The sequence below is a fragment of the Panthera pardus genome, unplaced genomic scaffold (assembly GCF_024362965.1).
Source record: "Panthera pardus isolate Hobbes unplaced genomic scaffold, ASM2436296v1 HiC_scaffold_15, whole genome shotgun sequence".
Lineage (NCBI taxonomy): Eukaryota > Metazoa > Chordata > Mammalia > Carnivora > Felidae > Panthera > Panthera pardus.
Window position 1 is genome coordinate 31,708,922 of NW_026526710.1, and position 12,346 is coordinate 31,721,267.

Genomic DNA, 12,346 nt, shown 5'->3' on the forward strand with positions numbered 1-12,346 from the left:
GGCTTTGTACTCCAGGCCTACTTCCTAGATCCTAGGGTGATGCTCCTGAGCCCGAGTCCCCGTCTGGAACCTCAGGTCCTTTAGAACTAAAGCAAGCCTCCAGAGAAACAGTCCTGCCCCATACTCTGGGTATCACGGCCAGGTCTGTGCTACGTGGGTATCAGACCACGCAGGAAAATCACTTGCTAGGGTAGACTTCCTCCTCTTGCCTGTGACCGTACCCCTGTGAGGCTGGCTCCTCTGGTGGGTCCAGCCGCCAATAGCCGGACCTGGATTGCCTTCCATGCAGGAGTCAGTAAAGTCTAGCTCAGCGTTTCTCAAATTCTGTTGCAGGAGATTAGGATTACCTGGAGAGCCTTAAAATATCTCGATATCCAGGCCACACCTGGTACCAACTGAAACGATCTCTGGGGGCATATTTTTAAAAACTCCATCGATTCCACTTTTCGGGCAAGATCAAGGACAAGTGAACCAGCAATTCTGCTCAAAGTGTGCTCTTCCTACCAGCAGATCAGCATCACCCGGGAGCTTTTAGAAATACAGAAACTCAAACCTCTAACCCCAGACCTACTGCATTACGATCTGCATTTCAACAAGCTCCCTTGAGTGGCTTCTCTCATTATGAAAGTGTTCATAACTGAGCTTTTTTTTTTTTTTTTTTTTTTTTTTTTTTTTTTGCCTTTTAATTGGAAAATGGAGTAGTACTGGAAGAAATTGAAATAATTCATCTTTATTGAGCATTTATCATGGGCCAGGCAGAGCGCTGGTGATTTACATACATCAGCCCATTCAATTCTTAGGGCAAACCTCAGTAAAGCCTTCCCAGGCTGCCCAGTCAATGCTTGGTTCCCCATTTTCCCTCTCTAAAGTCTGATGTTTCATTATGCATATACATACATATATATGTATGTATATGTAACTTAAAAAAAATTTTTTTATGTTTATTCATTTTTGAAAGACAGGGAGAGACAGAGCACAAGCAGGGGTGGGGCGGAGAGAGAGGGAGACACAGAATCTGAAGCAGGCTCCAGGCTCCGAGCTGTCAGCACAAAGCCCGACGCGGGGCTTGAACTCACGAACGGTGACATCGTGACCTGAGCCAAAGCCGGGCGCTCAACCGACTGAGCCACCCAGGCGCCCCTATATATAACTTTTTTTTTTTTTTAACTTTTTCTGTCTTTTTATTTTAGAGAGAGAGAGCAACAAGTGGGGGCAGGGGCAGAGAGAGAGAGAAAATCTTAAGCAGGTTCCATGCTCAGAGAGCTCCATCCCACAGCCCTGGGATCACGACCTGAGCCAAATTCAAGAGTCGGACGCTTAACCAACTGAGCCACCCAGGCATCCCTTTACTTTTTTCTGTCTTAACTGCCAGGCTGAATGTCCTACAAAGATGAGGACCATAATATGTCTGTCTTCCATTATCTCGACTTTGCAGATGAGGGAACTTGCCCAAGATGTTGCTTTCAATAAGTGAGGGGGAACAGTGAGCCTTCTCCGGGCCTGATCAAAGCCCTCTATCACTACCTCTAACACCCACACACCACCCTTCACCCTTTCATGAGCAGAACACAACTGTATTTTCTGTGTGCTGCCTTCTAGGTTCTTGTTTGCATGAGTGCTTACTTTATACAATGGCACTCAGAATGCCCGTTATGTTTAGAATTTTGCTTTTCTCGCTTAACATATCACAATGCTTTTTGCAAACGTTAAGTTTTATATTTTAAAAATAGCTACACAATAGCCTATCACATTGATTTACTGTGAACTACTTAACCATGTATTGCTTAGCATTTAGGTTATTGTCACTGTTTATTATTTATCGGTGACTTTGAACCAAGCATCTGTGGGTGCTTACTTGAGCTGAGTTTCTACTTTCGCACAAAACGTAAAAATTCTTATCTCGTTTTCACCTTGAATGGGCCACCCCTGAACTTGCATGGTGCTACAGCCAATTTATCCAAGCATGCTAAAGAATGGGAAAATTTGTTACTGCGGTTGCTTTTTATTTTTATAAGACGCTCAGAATTGTGACATTTTTACTGTTTCATCTTATCCCTTGGAAGTTTGGAAACTCTTCTCTCACTGCATTATTTCTGCTCAATTTTGAGCGATGACAAATCGTGCCTACTTGCAAATTTTGACGCTTCCTATTTCTTCCCCAAATGTGTTGACCCTCTGCTTCCTCACATCACAAGTGAGTTCTCTGTCTGCAGTTCACAGATAAGGTCTGAATGGAGTCTGAACGGAATTTCTAGGAACCCAGGACATAGGGAGACAGATGACCCCTTATGATTCTGCCTGCTGCTTTTGACCTCATCCTCCATGGTCTCCGGGCAATGACCTCAGGAACTCTGGACCAGAAACCAGACCTGGGGTCTAGTTATCGACTGGACATATCCTCACTTTAGGACCTTAACCCATGAACTCATTACCTCATCTCACACAAGGCAGGCCCTTCTGCCCCACTGTTGCTCTGCAGAATCTTACAGAATTCGGAAGATCACAACAGATAACCCATGTAAATGCATGTAAGACACTTTAAAAGACATATATGCATGTGTGTCCAAAGGTATTTCAGTGCAGAAATACTTTCAATTCTGTATTTTAATATTTCCATGTTTAGTACTTGATTAGTTTTTAGATACTGAATTTATGTAATCATTTATTTGATAAGTACTTGAATACTTAAATATTCTAATAGTTAAAAACAACTGTATTTTAAATTTGGTGCTGTGAAGAACGCTTTCTCACTCAACCATACTGCATCCTTTTTTTTTTCTCAGATTTTTAAAGTAATCTCCACACCCAACATGGGGACAGAACTCACAACCCCAAAATGAAGAGTCTCCTGCCCTCCCTAATCTGGGCCAGTCAGGTGTCCGATAACAAATCCTTTTTAAAGGGCCCAATTCTACCTTTTTGTTCTTTACCTCTATGATTTTTAAAAGATAATCGCTAATATAATAATTTATTAAGTGTTTAAGGAAGTGTCTTTAGAAAAACTGGAATTGCCAGGGGTGTCAGACTAATTGACACAATGAGATAAAACCTCCCGATCAGGCAAAAAAAAAGGGGAAGGATGGGGGAAGGTACTAAGGGGTTTTTATGATCTCATGGGTTTACACTGTGAGAAAATGAGATCTGCAAAATGTTGTGAATACTTTTAATAGAAAAAAATCAGAGGAAATTAAAAAAAAAATTAACAAGGACCAGATGTAGTTAAAAAGAAAAAAAAAAAAGAACAAAGCAGTTGAACTCTCGTGTTAAGACTAACTTCCAAAAAAAAAAAAAAAAAAGGGACATCTTTTTCCCCCCGCTGTAAGTAAGGGTAAACTAATAATTAAGTCCAAGTGACCCCTCTTGCCTTCCTTACACGAAGTGGGAAACAAGTTACAACTCATTTTCAGAAAAATCTTCACAAAATCCTCAGCTAAGGCCCCGAGTCCCGGCCTGGAAAGGAGTCTGGCGGCCCGGGGCCCGGCGACCTTGCGAGGGAGAGGGGCGCTGGTCAGTTACACTCCGGGGGGCTTTCCGAAGGCTGAGGCACGCAGCCGGCCGGGGGGCGCCGGGGGGCGCGGGCTGCGAGGTAAGGCCGGTCTCGGCAGCGGCGCGTCCTCCCGGCTCCCGGGCCCGGCCTTGGCGCGGAGCCGCCGTGGGGCCGGAAGGGTCGGCAGGGCAAATACTTTCTCGGAATCCACTCGCCCGGACCCACTTCAGCAGATTTTTCTCCTCCTTCCCAGACACTTTCTCCGCCCACCTCTCCCGCTCGGAGGGGGGTCACACCCCCGAGTCGGGACGCTCGGGGCACCGCGCAGGGCGGGCGGCCAGCTGGAGCGGCCGGTCCCCGCGGGTCGCCGGGGCCGAGCGAGGGGCCCCGTGGGGGAGGGGTGTGCGCGGGCCGGGGCGGGAAGGGGCGGGCGCGGCGGAGGTCGGGGGGGTGTGTCCGAGGGGCCGGCGGGCGGGAGGCCAGAGCCCGGCGGGGAAGGGCGGACTCGCGCTCTGCGGAGAGACCCCGCGCGTGGCCGCGCCTTTCTTCCCGGAGCACACCCGAACGGCGGCTGCGAGATGCGCGGCGGTGGCGCGGGGGTCGCGCTCCTGGCCTCGCTGCTCTGGGTCGCCGCGCGGTGCCAGCAGAGAGGTGAGACCCGGTCTCCGGTCCCCCGGCGGGCGGGGGCGGCTGCGGGACAAAGCCCGCCGCTTTGCCGCTTGTTGGGTCGGTGCGCTCATCCTCTTTCACCTCCGGCCCGGGGGGATAGCACGCGTGAGTCTCCCGCGCGGCCCGTGGGAATCGTCTCCCTGGCCGAGCCAGAGAGGGCTGGGGACGCCGCCCGGGACGGACGCAGCCCGCTCGTCCGACCCTTGGGCTTGAAACTCCTCGGGCTCCGGGGAGGTCCCGCTCTGTTTTCTGCGATCCAGAGCGCCGCTGAAGCTAGCGGTGCGGGGATGGCGGGAGTGGGGCGGGGGGTACGGGACGGGGGCGGGGGGGCTCGTTACGACCCTGCAGCGGTCCCCAGTTCGCAGCCCCGGGCTGCTGGCCGGGCGCAGGCAATGAATGGGAAAAGCATCCTCCGAGTCGCCCTCATTGTCCTGCAGTGGAAAGCCCGCTGGTCCGCGGCGGGGAAAGGGCGGGCTCCTTGGAGCCACTCGCGGCCCAGGTGGGCTAGTGGGGACAAGCCATAGTGAGAAGCGCGCCCCCCGCCAGCTGTCCTGGACCGCCGGCGGCCCTGCAGACGGCGTCCGAGCCACAGTTTGAGCCTTCCAAAGGGCGCTTTATGTGCTGCCCCCCGCCCCGGAATGGCCAAACCAGCTCATTCCCCGCGCGAATTTAGGCCGCGGGGTGAGGGAGCCGGCGGCGACCGGAGGACTTTGCATGCTCGCTCGCTGCAGGGTTCCGTGCTTCCCTGGGCAAGGTTTGCGGAGAACGGAAACCCCAAGCTGATTGTCGAGGCTTCTATCAATGCCGGGGGAGAAACAGAATGCCTCTTTCCCTTTCTGCGGATCACTCCATTCCCCCCCACTCGACCCTAGGGTTAAGTCTTCCCAGCGTCGCTTCTACTTGGCTAAGCGGTCACAGTATTTGTTGAATGCATCGTAATGGTGCAACATATGACCATGGGCACATTCCCACAAATATACATTTCATTAAAAAAAAAAAAAAGTACGAGTCAAAAGTAGGTAGGCGGAATGCGAAATACCCTCGTGGGAAAACTGTGTGTTTGGGCATTGTGCTGAGTTGTGAACTCCACAGAAACGTGTCCATCTCATTCATTCAGGCATTCGTGATGAACGCACTGGACCGGAGCTGGCAACACAGCTTTGAATGCCAGGCGCCTGCTCTGCCGGGAGTTGGGCTGGGACATAGAGGGAATTTACATAGTTTTGTGTGCTAGAAAGGAGCCGCAAGAAAGGGCGCCGCAAGCCCAACTAATTTCTCTGGGGTTGTTGAAAGTGAACAAGTCCCAGTTTCCCACACGGTGCACAGAGTGCAGCTTGGCTCAGTTTTATTGTTCTCAGAAATTGAAAGTTCTAGATGGAGGAGATGCCCCGAATGTTTTTCTTGCCCCTAGGAGCCGAGCACTTGGCTCCAGAGGTTATGAATGGTGTTTGGAGAAAGTGGGACCTCATGGGGCTTTCCTGCTTAAGATGCCGTGGGAAGCCACCCACAGCGGGAGCCTTTGAATCTTTCATCACACCGCCTTCCACATTTGCTGGTCTCCACCCCATCAACCAACACTGTGCTTCTTAACAGGCATTTTAAAGGGAGTTTTCATTTAAAAAATAATAATTTGTGCTCTACATATATAGCAGAAATGATGCGTGTAATGGTATAATTTGGTCATAATAAAATAATCCTGACCTGTATCACTGATGAACTAGCTGTCTGGTGCCTGCGTTTTTGAAAATGATTATCTAACAGCCCTTAGATTATTAGCAGTTCTCTATAATTTCTGCAGTCTCTCTCTGGATCACCTTACAACTCACAGTATAGGACCCAGTGGCTCATTTACCTTGAAACGTAACCTGTTTAAAGTGAGTTATTCCTAAGTCTAAAATAAAAGGTGGTGTGTTTCTTAAAATAAGGTTAAGTCCACAGCTAGCAATTACATAAAATTAAAATTGCTTCATGGGTTGGCTCATCAGCTTTTCTGTTTTAAGTCCTTCTTTTTTAAAAGTAAAAATAGGTATTTCCAAGCATAGGGGTAAAATGTATTGTGTGAATAAAAGAACATTTACTCGATCATCAAAATGGCATGGCATTCAAATTTAGCATGTATATACTCACAGTAACATACGTGTGACTTAGGGGATTTCACAGGCACAGTTTTCTTTTCTCTGGAGCTGTATTGCCCAGGTAAGGGCCAATAAAAAATATTGGTCTTAGCAGTTGGAAACAAGGATGTGTGTAATAAACATCACTGCCCATCTTCTATATATTCTGGACTTCAGCCCACTCCTTTTCCCTTCCTCTTTTCCAGACATTGAATATAAAGCCTACCACTGTAGCTAATATGACGTGATGAAGAATTCAAATGCCACAAAGAGGTGAAATGAACATATGTACTGTTTTGTGAAGTCTTGTGCCACTCTTAGAATTGTATTGCTATATAAGCACATATCATAAAATGTTGATATACCCACTTATTTCAAGGTAATCATCCTCGAAACACTACCATTTTATAATAATTCATTCATAAAGTCCTATGGATATTCATTATCATCTGCAGCAAATTTGGGGAGTGACAAGATAGATCTTTAAGCTTTAGATGTTTTATTCTCTGGCCCTACTAGCTGGGCGGAATTGGACAAGTTACTTAATGTCCTGTGCTTTGGTTTCACCATCTGCAAAATGGGAATAAATTATAGTGCCTCCCTGGAGAGGCTGTTAATGATGACATGAAACAATGCAAGAAAAACGCTTGGAACAAACAGTGTTTAGTGCAGGGTTAGCCCTTAAAGTAGGTAATCTACAAGCATTGTTGTTACTGTATTACATAGAGCTTATGAGGGAGGCCCTCTTCTTAGCTGTATTCTCTGGGATGCATAATCATTTCACAATTTGGAGTCTGGATTTGGAATTAAATAGTCTTGGGCTTTAAGTACCAGACCTGTCCCTCTGATGAGCCATGACCTTGGTTAACATCTTAACATCTCTGAATGTCAGTCTTCCTGTCTATAAAATGGATAGGATTCATGTGATTCAATAACGCATGGAAATATTGGTGTGGCGTTGGGCACCTCCTCGTGTCACAGGCATACAACCCGTGACAATGGCTCTTACTGTTACACCTGTCGTGTGTGCCTACCTCCCTCTTTCATTGCCCACATTCATTGGTCATTAAGACTTGTTGATTTTACCCCCTGAAAATCTGTCTCCACGTTATGTTTTGTTTGGTTTTGCTTTGTTGTCCCCACTACTGACTAGGCTCAGGAATTGTTTATTTTTCCCATGAAACATTGTGATAGTTCTCTCACCAAACCTCCCTCCTCCCCTCTTCTCCCTTCTCAGCACTGCCTTCTCTGTGATTTTTCTAGAAACGCCACCTTATGGGCTTGGCCTGGTGCCCACACCCCTCGCTGTTTCTCATGTATACACAAAATAACAGTGACATCACACTGGGGGTAAACCAAGGAGGATGGGACTCCGCCTGGCCTGTTGTCCCAGAGCTAAGGGCCGTTATTTCAGGCACACTGGTACCTCCTCATAGGCAACCAGTATTTCCTGACACACAGGCTGTTAAGTGTCAGGCAAGTCTGCTGTTTAGGTTCCAACATCCTGGAAAACCTTCCTGGTCCCCTGGATGCTGATGTATTTCTTAGATGCTCTTCCCTGAATTCCCAGGGGTCTCTCTGCTCAGTGCACTTGTCATACTTACCTACTTATCATGGTGGTGTAAACAATTGTCTCGCCAATCTGTCTCGCCTGCTGACTTGAGCTTCTTGAGGCCAGGGACAGTTTTATTCATAATCTGTATGTTCGTTGCTTTGCAACATTCCTCGCAGTTAACAGCCCCCAACTTTGCCGAGCCAAATTGCAATCAATATCTTTACTTACGAATCAATCAACTTAAAATAAGTTTTTGTATAGATAATCCATGCCCATGGAACAAAATCCAAAGAGTACTAAAGGGTATATAGAAAGGGATTAAGCCTTGACTTTTGTCACCTTCTTTTGAGGCAAGCACTACTTTGGTTTCTTGTGTATTCTTCCATAGATGTTTCTTCACATAATTCCTACAAGCAAGCTACTTTATGACACCTACTTCTTCTGTAATGGTAAAGGGAGGACCCCGTTATTTCCTGACAGAACACGAACAGTGTTCCTCTCTCCACTGCCGCTCCCCGTTCCTACTTCAGTGCACCTGTTGCAGGGAATTAATACATCACTTAATGAATGTACATACTTGTGAACTTCAGTTGACGCTTGTCACCTTCAACTTGTCCCTTCCAACATGGTCTTTGACAGAAAGGTATTAGAGCCGTGTTCCCTAGATCTTTTGGAATTTGAAAAGCAGGCCACCAGTCGATTCCATGACCTTGTACTCATTCTGAAAGTATTGCTTACCATTGCATTGACAAGCTATTCCTTAAGCAGTAAATTCTTTTTAAAAGTATACTGTAGGAGATTTATGATGTAAAGAAGTCAAGTTTGAGGATAATTCTATTAGAAGTTTAGAATGGTGTGTTGTTTCACCAACTAAGTATGATTTGTTACTGGAACACCTATGGCAGACACAGAAAATTTTAATTGTTTTAAGTTTATTTATCTTTGAGAAGAGAGAGCACATGCATGTAAGCAGGGAAGGGACAGAGAGAGAGAGAGAGAGAGAGAGAGAGAGGGAGAGAGAGAATCCCAAGCAGGCTGTGTGCTGTCAGCTCAGAGCCTGACTTGGGACTCCCACGAACCGTGAGATCATGACGTGAGCCAAAATCAAGAGTCAGAAGCTCCACTGTCTGAGCCGCCCAGGAGCTCCCTAAAATTTAATTAAATAATTCCTAATGAATAAAGTTAAGTCTGCACTTTGATTACAAAGATTTTTTTTTTATTTTTTTTAACGTTTATTTATTTTTGAGACAGAGAGAGACAGAGCATGAACAGGGGAGGGGCAGAGAGAGAGGGAGACACAGAATCTGAAACAGGCTCCAGGCTCTGAGCGGTCAGCACAGAGCCCGATGCGACGCGGGGCTCGAACTCACGGACCGCGAGATCATGACCTGAGCCGAAGTCGGACGCTTAACCGACCAAGCCACCCAGGCACCCCTGATTACAAAGATTTAACTGGAGACAACCAGAGAGCACTCTCTATCTTAGACCTTAGATGAAGTTTTTTAGTAACCTTCCTCGGAAATGTTTGCACAAACAAGAAAAACTATGTCTCCTAAGAAAGATGCCTGTGGGTTATTTACACACTTCCAATAATTCTTTCACTTGTTTTAATTTCAAAATACGAATACGTATCCACGGACAATTGGGTAAATAAAGGCATTTCACAATTAATGAGGAGGGGAAAAAAATCCTTTATAAGAAGTAATTTAGTTAAGGTCATGAACTTGGGTTCTGTTGGAACATGCCGGCCAGGGAGCTATTTCAGCATGAAGCACCACACGATAGCTGGGTTCACTGCATTTTCATGTCTTTTATGCTGAGGGTGACAGTGCCCAGAGTAACCATTTAATAGCACAGAATCCTTCCACTTGAGTCTTTGTTTTTTTTTTTTTTTTTTTTTTTTTCAAGGCTGGGTCAGGAGAGCTTTCTTTGGGTTAACTTGTTCCCAGTGATTTTGTGTCTTGCTTGGGGGCAGGAGACAGACAATGGAGGCAGTGAGAATCCAAATCAACCCGGTGGATGACATTCTTGCCTGGGTAAGCATTTACCTCAGAGTGTTCACCCAGAAACTGTGGTGTGGAAATTCATAAAATGCTGGCTTCGGCACGTGTGCGCGCCTTATTTATTTATTTATTTTTTTTTCGTTTTTTTCTTTTCTGAATCTACTGTTTGAAGTTTGAATCTCTTCATTCCTGAAGTATCTTTGAAGTCTGATCTTTTGGCCTAGCAGGCAGTGGGACTCAAATTCTTGTGCCAGAGAACCTCCTGCATTGCTGGTGGGAATGTCAAATTTAGATCAATGAGTATTTATAGCAAATGCCATCGTTCCCCATTCCCTGAAGTATTTCCTGCATTTTGTTGCACCGTTCCCTAATTTCCTGTCAGAACCTCAGGAAATGCTCCGCGACAATAAAGAAGATGCTGGAGTTTAGCAGATCATTTTTGGTTAAAAGAGAACATTTGGGGGGAGGGGGGAGCTCCTCATGTCACAATGCTGATTATTACATAGCACACACTTTTAAATGTCTTCCAACGTTTTTCGTAGTGACAGAATTTGACTAACAGCGATTATCTTGTTACCTCAGGCCCAGCACTTACAATCACTTCCCTCAGGATTTCCCCTAGTTTCTGACCTTCTTTCTGTTCCCTTGGCTGCGTCTACCTTTTCTTTTCTTTTTTTTTTTTTTTGTATCCCCTTATCCAGATTGTGTCCCTGAATTTTTGTTCCTTCCTTTAAACGACTCCCTGATTTTTTTTTTAATTTGTTTCTCCTTGTTTGACTGCAAATAGTCACCAGCTGTCTAAACTATGACCAACCACTTGTAATATATTTTTAAGGTTTTTAAAAAAAATGTACTTATTTTGAGAGAGAGAGAGAGATTGAGAATGAGAGGAGGGAAGGAGCAGAGATAGAGGGAAAGAGAAGCCCAAGCAGGCTCTGTGCTGCCAGTGCCCAGAGTGTGGGCTCTGATCTCGTGTGAGATCATGACCTGAGCCAAAATCAAGAGTCGGGCACTTAGCTGACTGAACCACCCAGGTGCCCCCCAGCCGCTTTTTAAAATGCTTATTTATTTTTGAGAGAGAGAATACGAGAGCACAAGTGGGAGAGGTGCAGAGAGAGAGGGGGGAAGAGGATCTGAAGCGGGCTCTGTGCTGATGGTAGAGAGCCCGATGTGGGGCTCGAACTCACAAATGGTGACATCATGACCTGAGCTGAAGTTGGATGCTCAACCAAGTGAGCCACCCAAGGGCTCCCCCAGCCACTTCTAATAAGTCTGATGCCCACATGCTTTCTCCTAATGTGCTCTAACACTGCCGTTAGGCCAGTGCTGCTGAAGCCTTGCTGTCATTGTGTGCCCCCTTGGCCCATCCAGTTCCAACTCCTGCCACGGCCATGGCTATCCATAGCCTGTCTGGCTCAGTCAGGACTACCTAGCCTTATCCATAACTTTGTCTATCCCAAACGCCTCCTTCCTCCATTACTGCAAGTAGTGTATGGACTTCCAGCTGTCTGATTGGTCTGCATTACCCCCTTACCCTAATTGCACCCCGTTTCTTACCTAAAACCCAAACTGACCACCCAGCACAGCCTGCAGCTTACTGCTGCCTTGTTACGATGCCCTGTATCAACTGTCCTGTGTCTGGATTTGTGTGTGTGTGTGTGTGTGTGTGTGTGTGTGTGTGTTTTCTTTTTTTTGTGACGAGTTAGGGATCCCACCCAGCCAGAGTTGCCTTCTGATCCTCTTTTGGATGGCTTGCCTAGAATTTTGTCAGCCAAGGTCAAAAAGAAGGGGTATTTTTCCTGCAAAGATCAAAACATTAGCTCCCTGCACTTCATGCAATACACAAATAACTTGAGGGTATGAGGTTCTTGTGCTCAGACCTGAACCATTGGCAGTGGGGGGTGGCACTGCCCACAAATGCTCCAGAGATGGTGGGGTTGCCTTAACAACCGTAAAACCCTTACCCAGCCCCTAGATTGGCTAATAACTAATAAATAAGTTATTTCCTGGGCGCCTGGGTTGCTCAGTCTGTTAAGCGTCCGACTTCAGCTCAGGTTATGATCTCGTGGTCCATGAGTTCGAACCCCGCGTCGGGCTCTGCGCTGACAGCTCAGAGCCAGGAACCTGCTTCGGATTCTGTGTCTCCTTATCTCTCTGCCCCTCCCCCACTCACGCTCTATCTCTCCGTGTTTCTCAAAAATGAATAAATGTTAAAAAAAAAATTAAAAGAAAAGTTATTTCCACAACTCTTTCTGCCACTTGGCTTACCTTCTGTTCCCGTTACTATGCACTATGGTTGGCTAGCACTCTTTCCCCACCCTCAGAATTCCCCTGTCTAGCTTTCCAGCCCCTTTATTCTGAACCTCTAATTCTGGCATTTCTTTTTTTTTTTTTTCAAATGAGGTATAATTGACATATTATATATATTAGTTTCAAGTGTACAACATAATGATTCGATGTTTGTGTATATTGCAAAGTGATCACCACGATAAGTATAGTTAACATACATTCCCATATG

The 12,346-nt window shown here is 46.3% G+C and overlaps 1 protein-coding gene across 2 annotated transcripts in view; it reads left to right on the plus strand.

The window, feature by feature from the left end:
- Positions 1-3,755: 3,755 nt before the first annotated feature.
- Positions 3,756-12,346, plus strand: part of LAMA1 (laminin subunit alpha 1) — a 168,552-nt gene continuing 159,961 nt past the window's right edge. For both annotated transcript variants that reach the window (XM_053902399.1, XM_053902400.1), the window contains exon 1: positions 3,756-4,138. In XM_053902399.1, the coding sequence (XP_053758374.1) occupies positions 4,066-4,138 (73 nt within the window). In that variant the 5' untranslated portion in view covers positions 3,756-4,065. The remainder of the gene's footprint in view (positions 4,139-12,346) is intronic.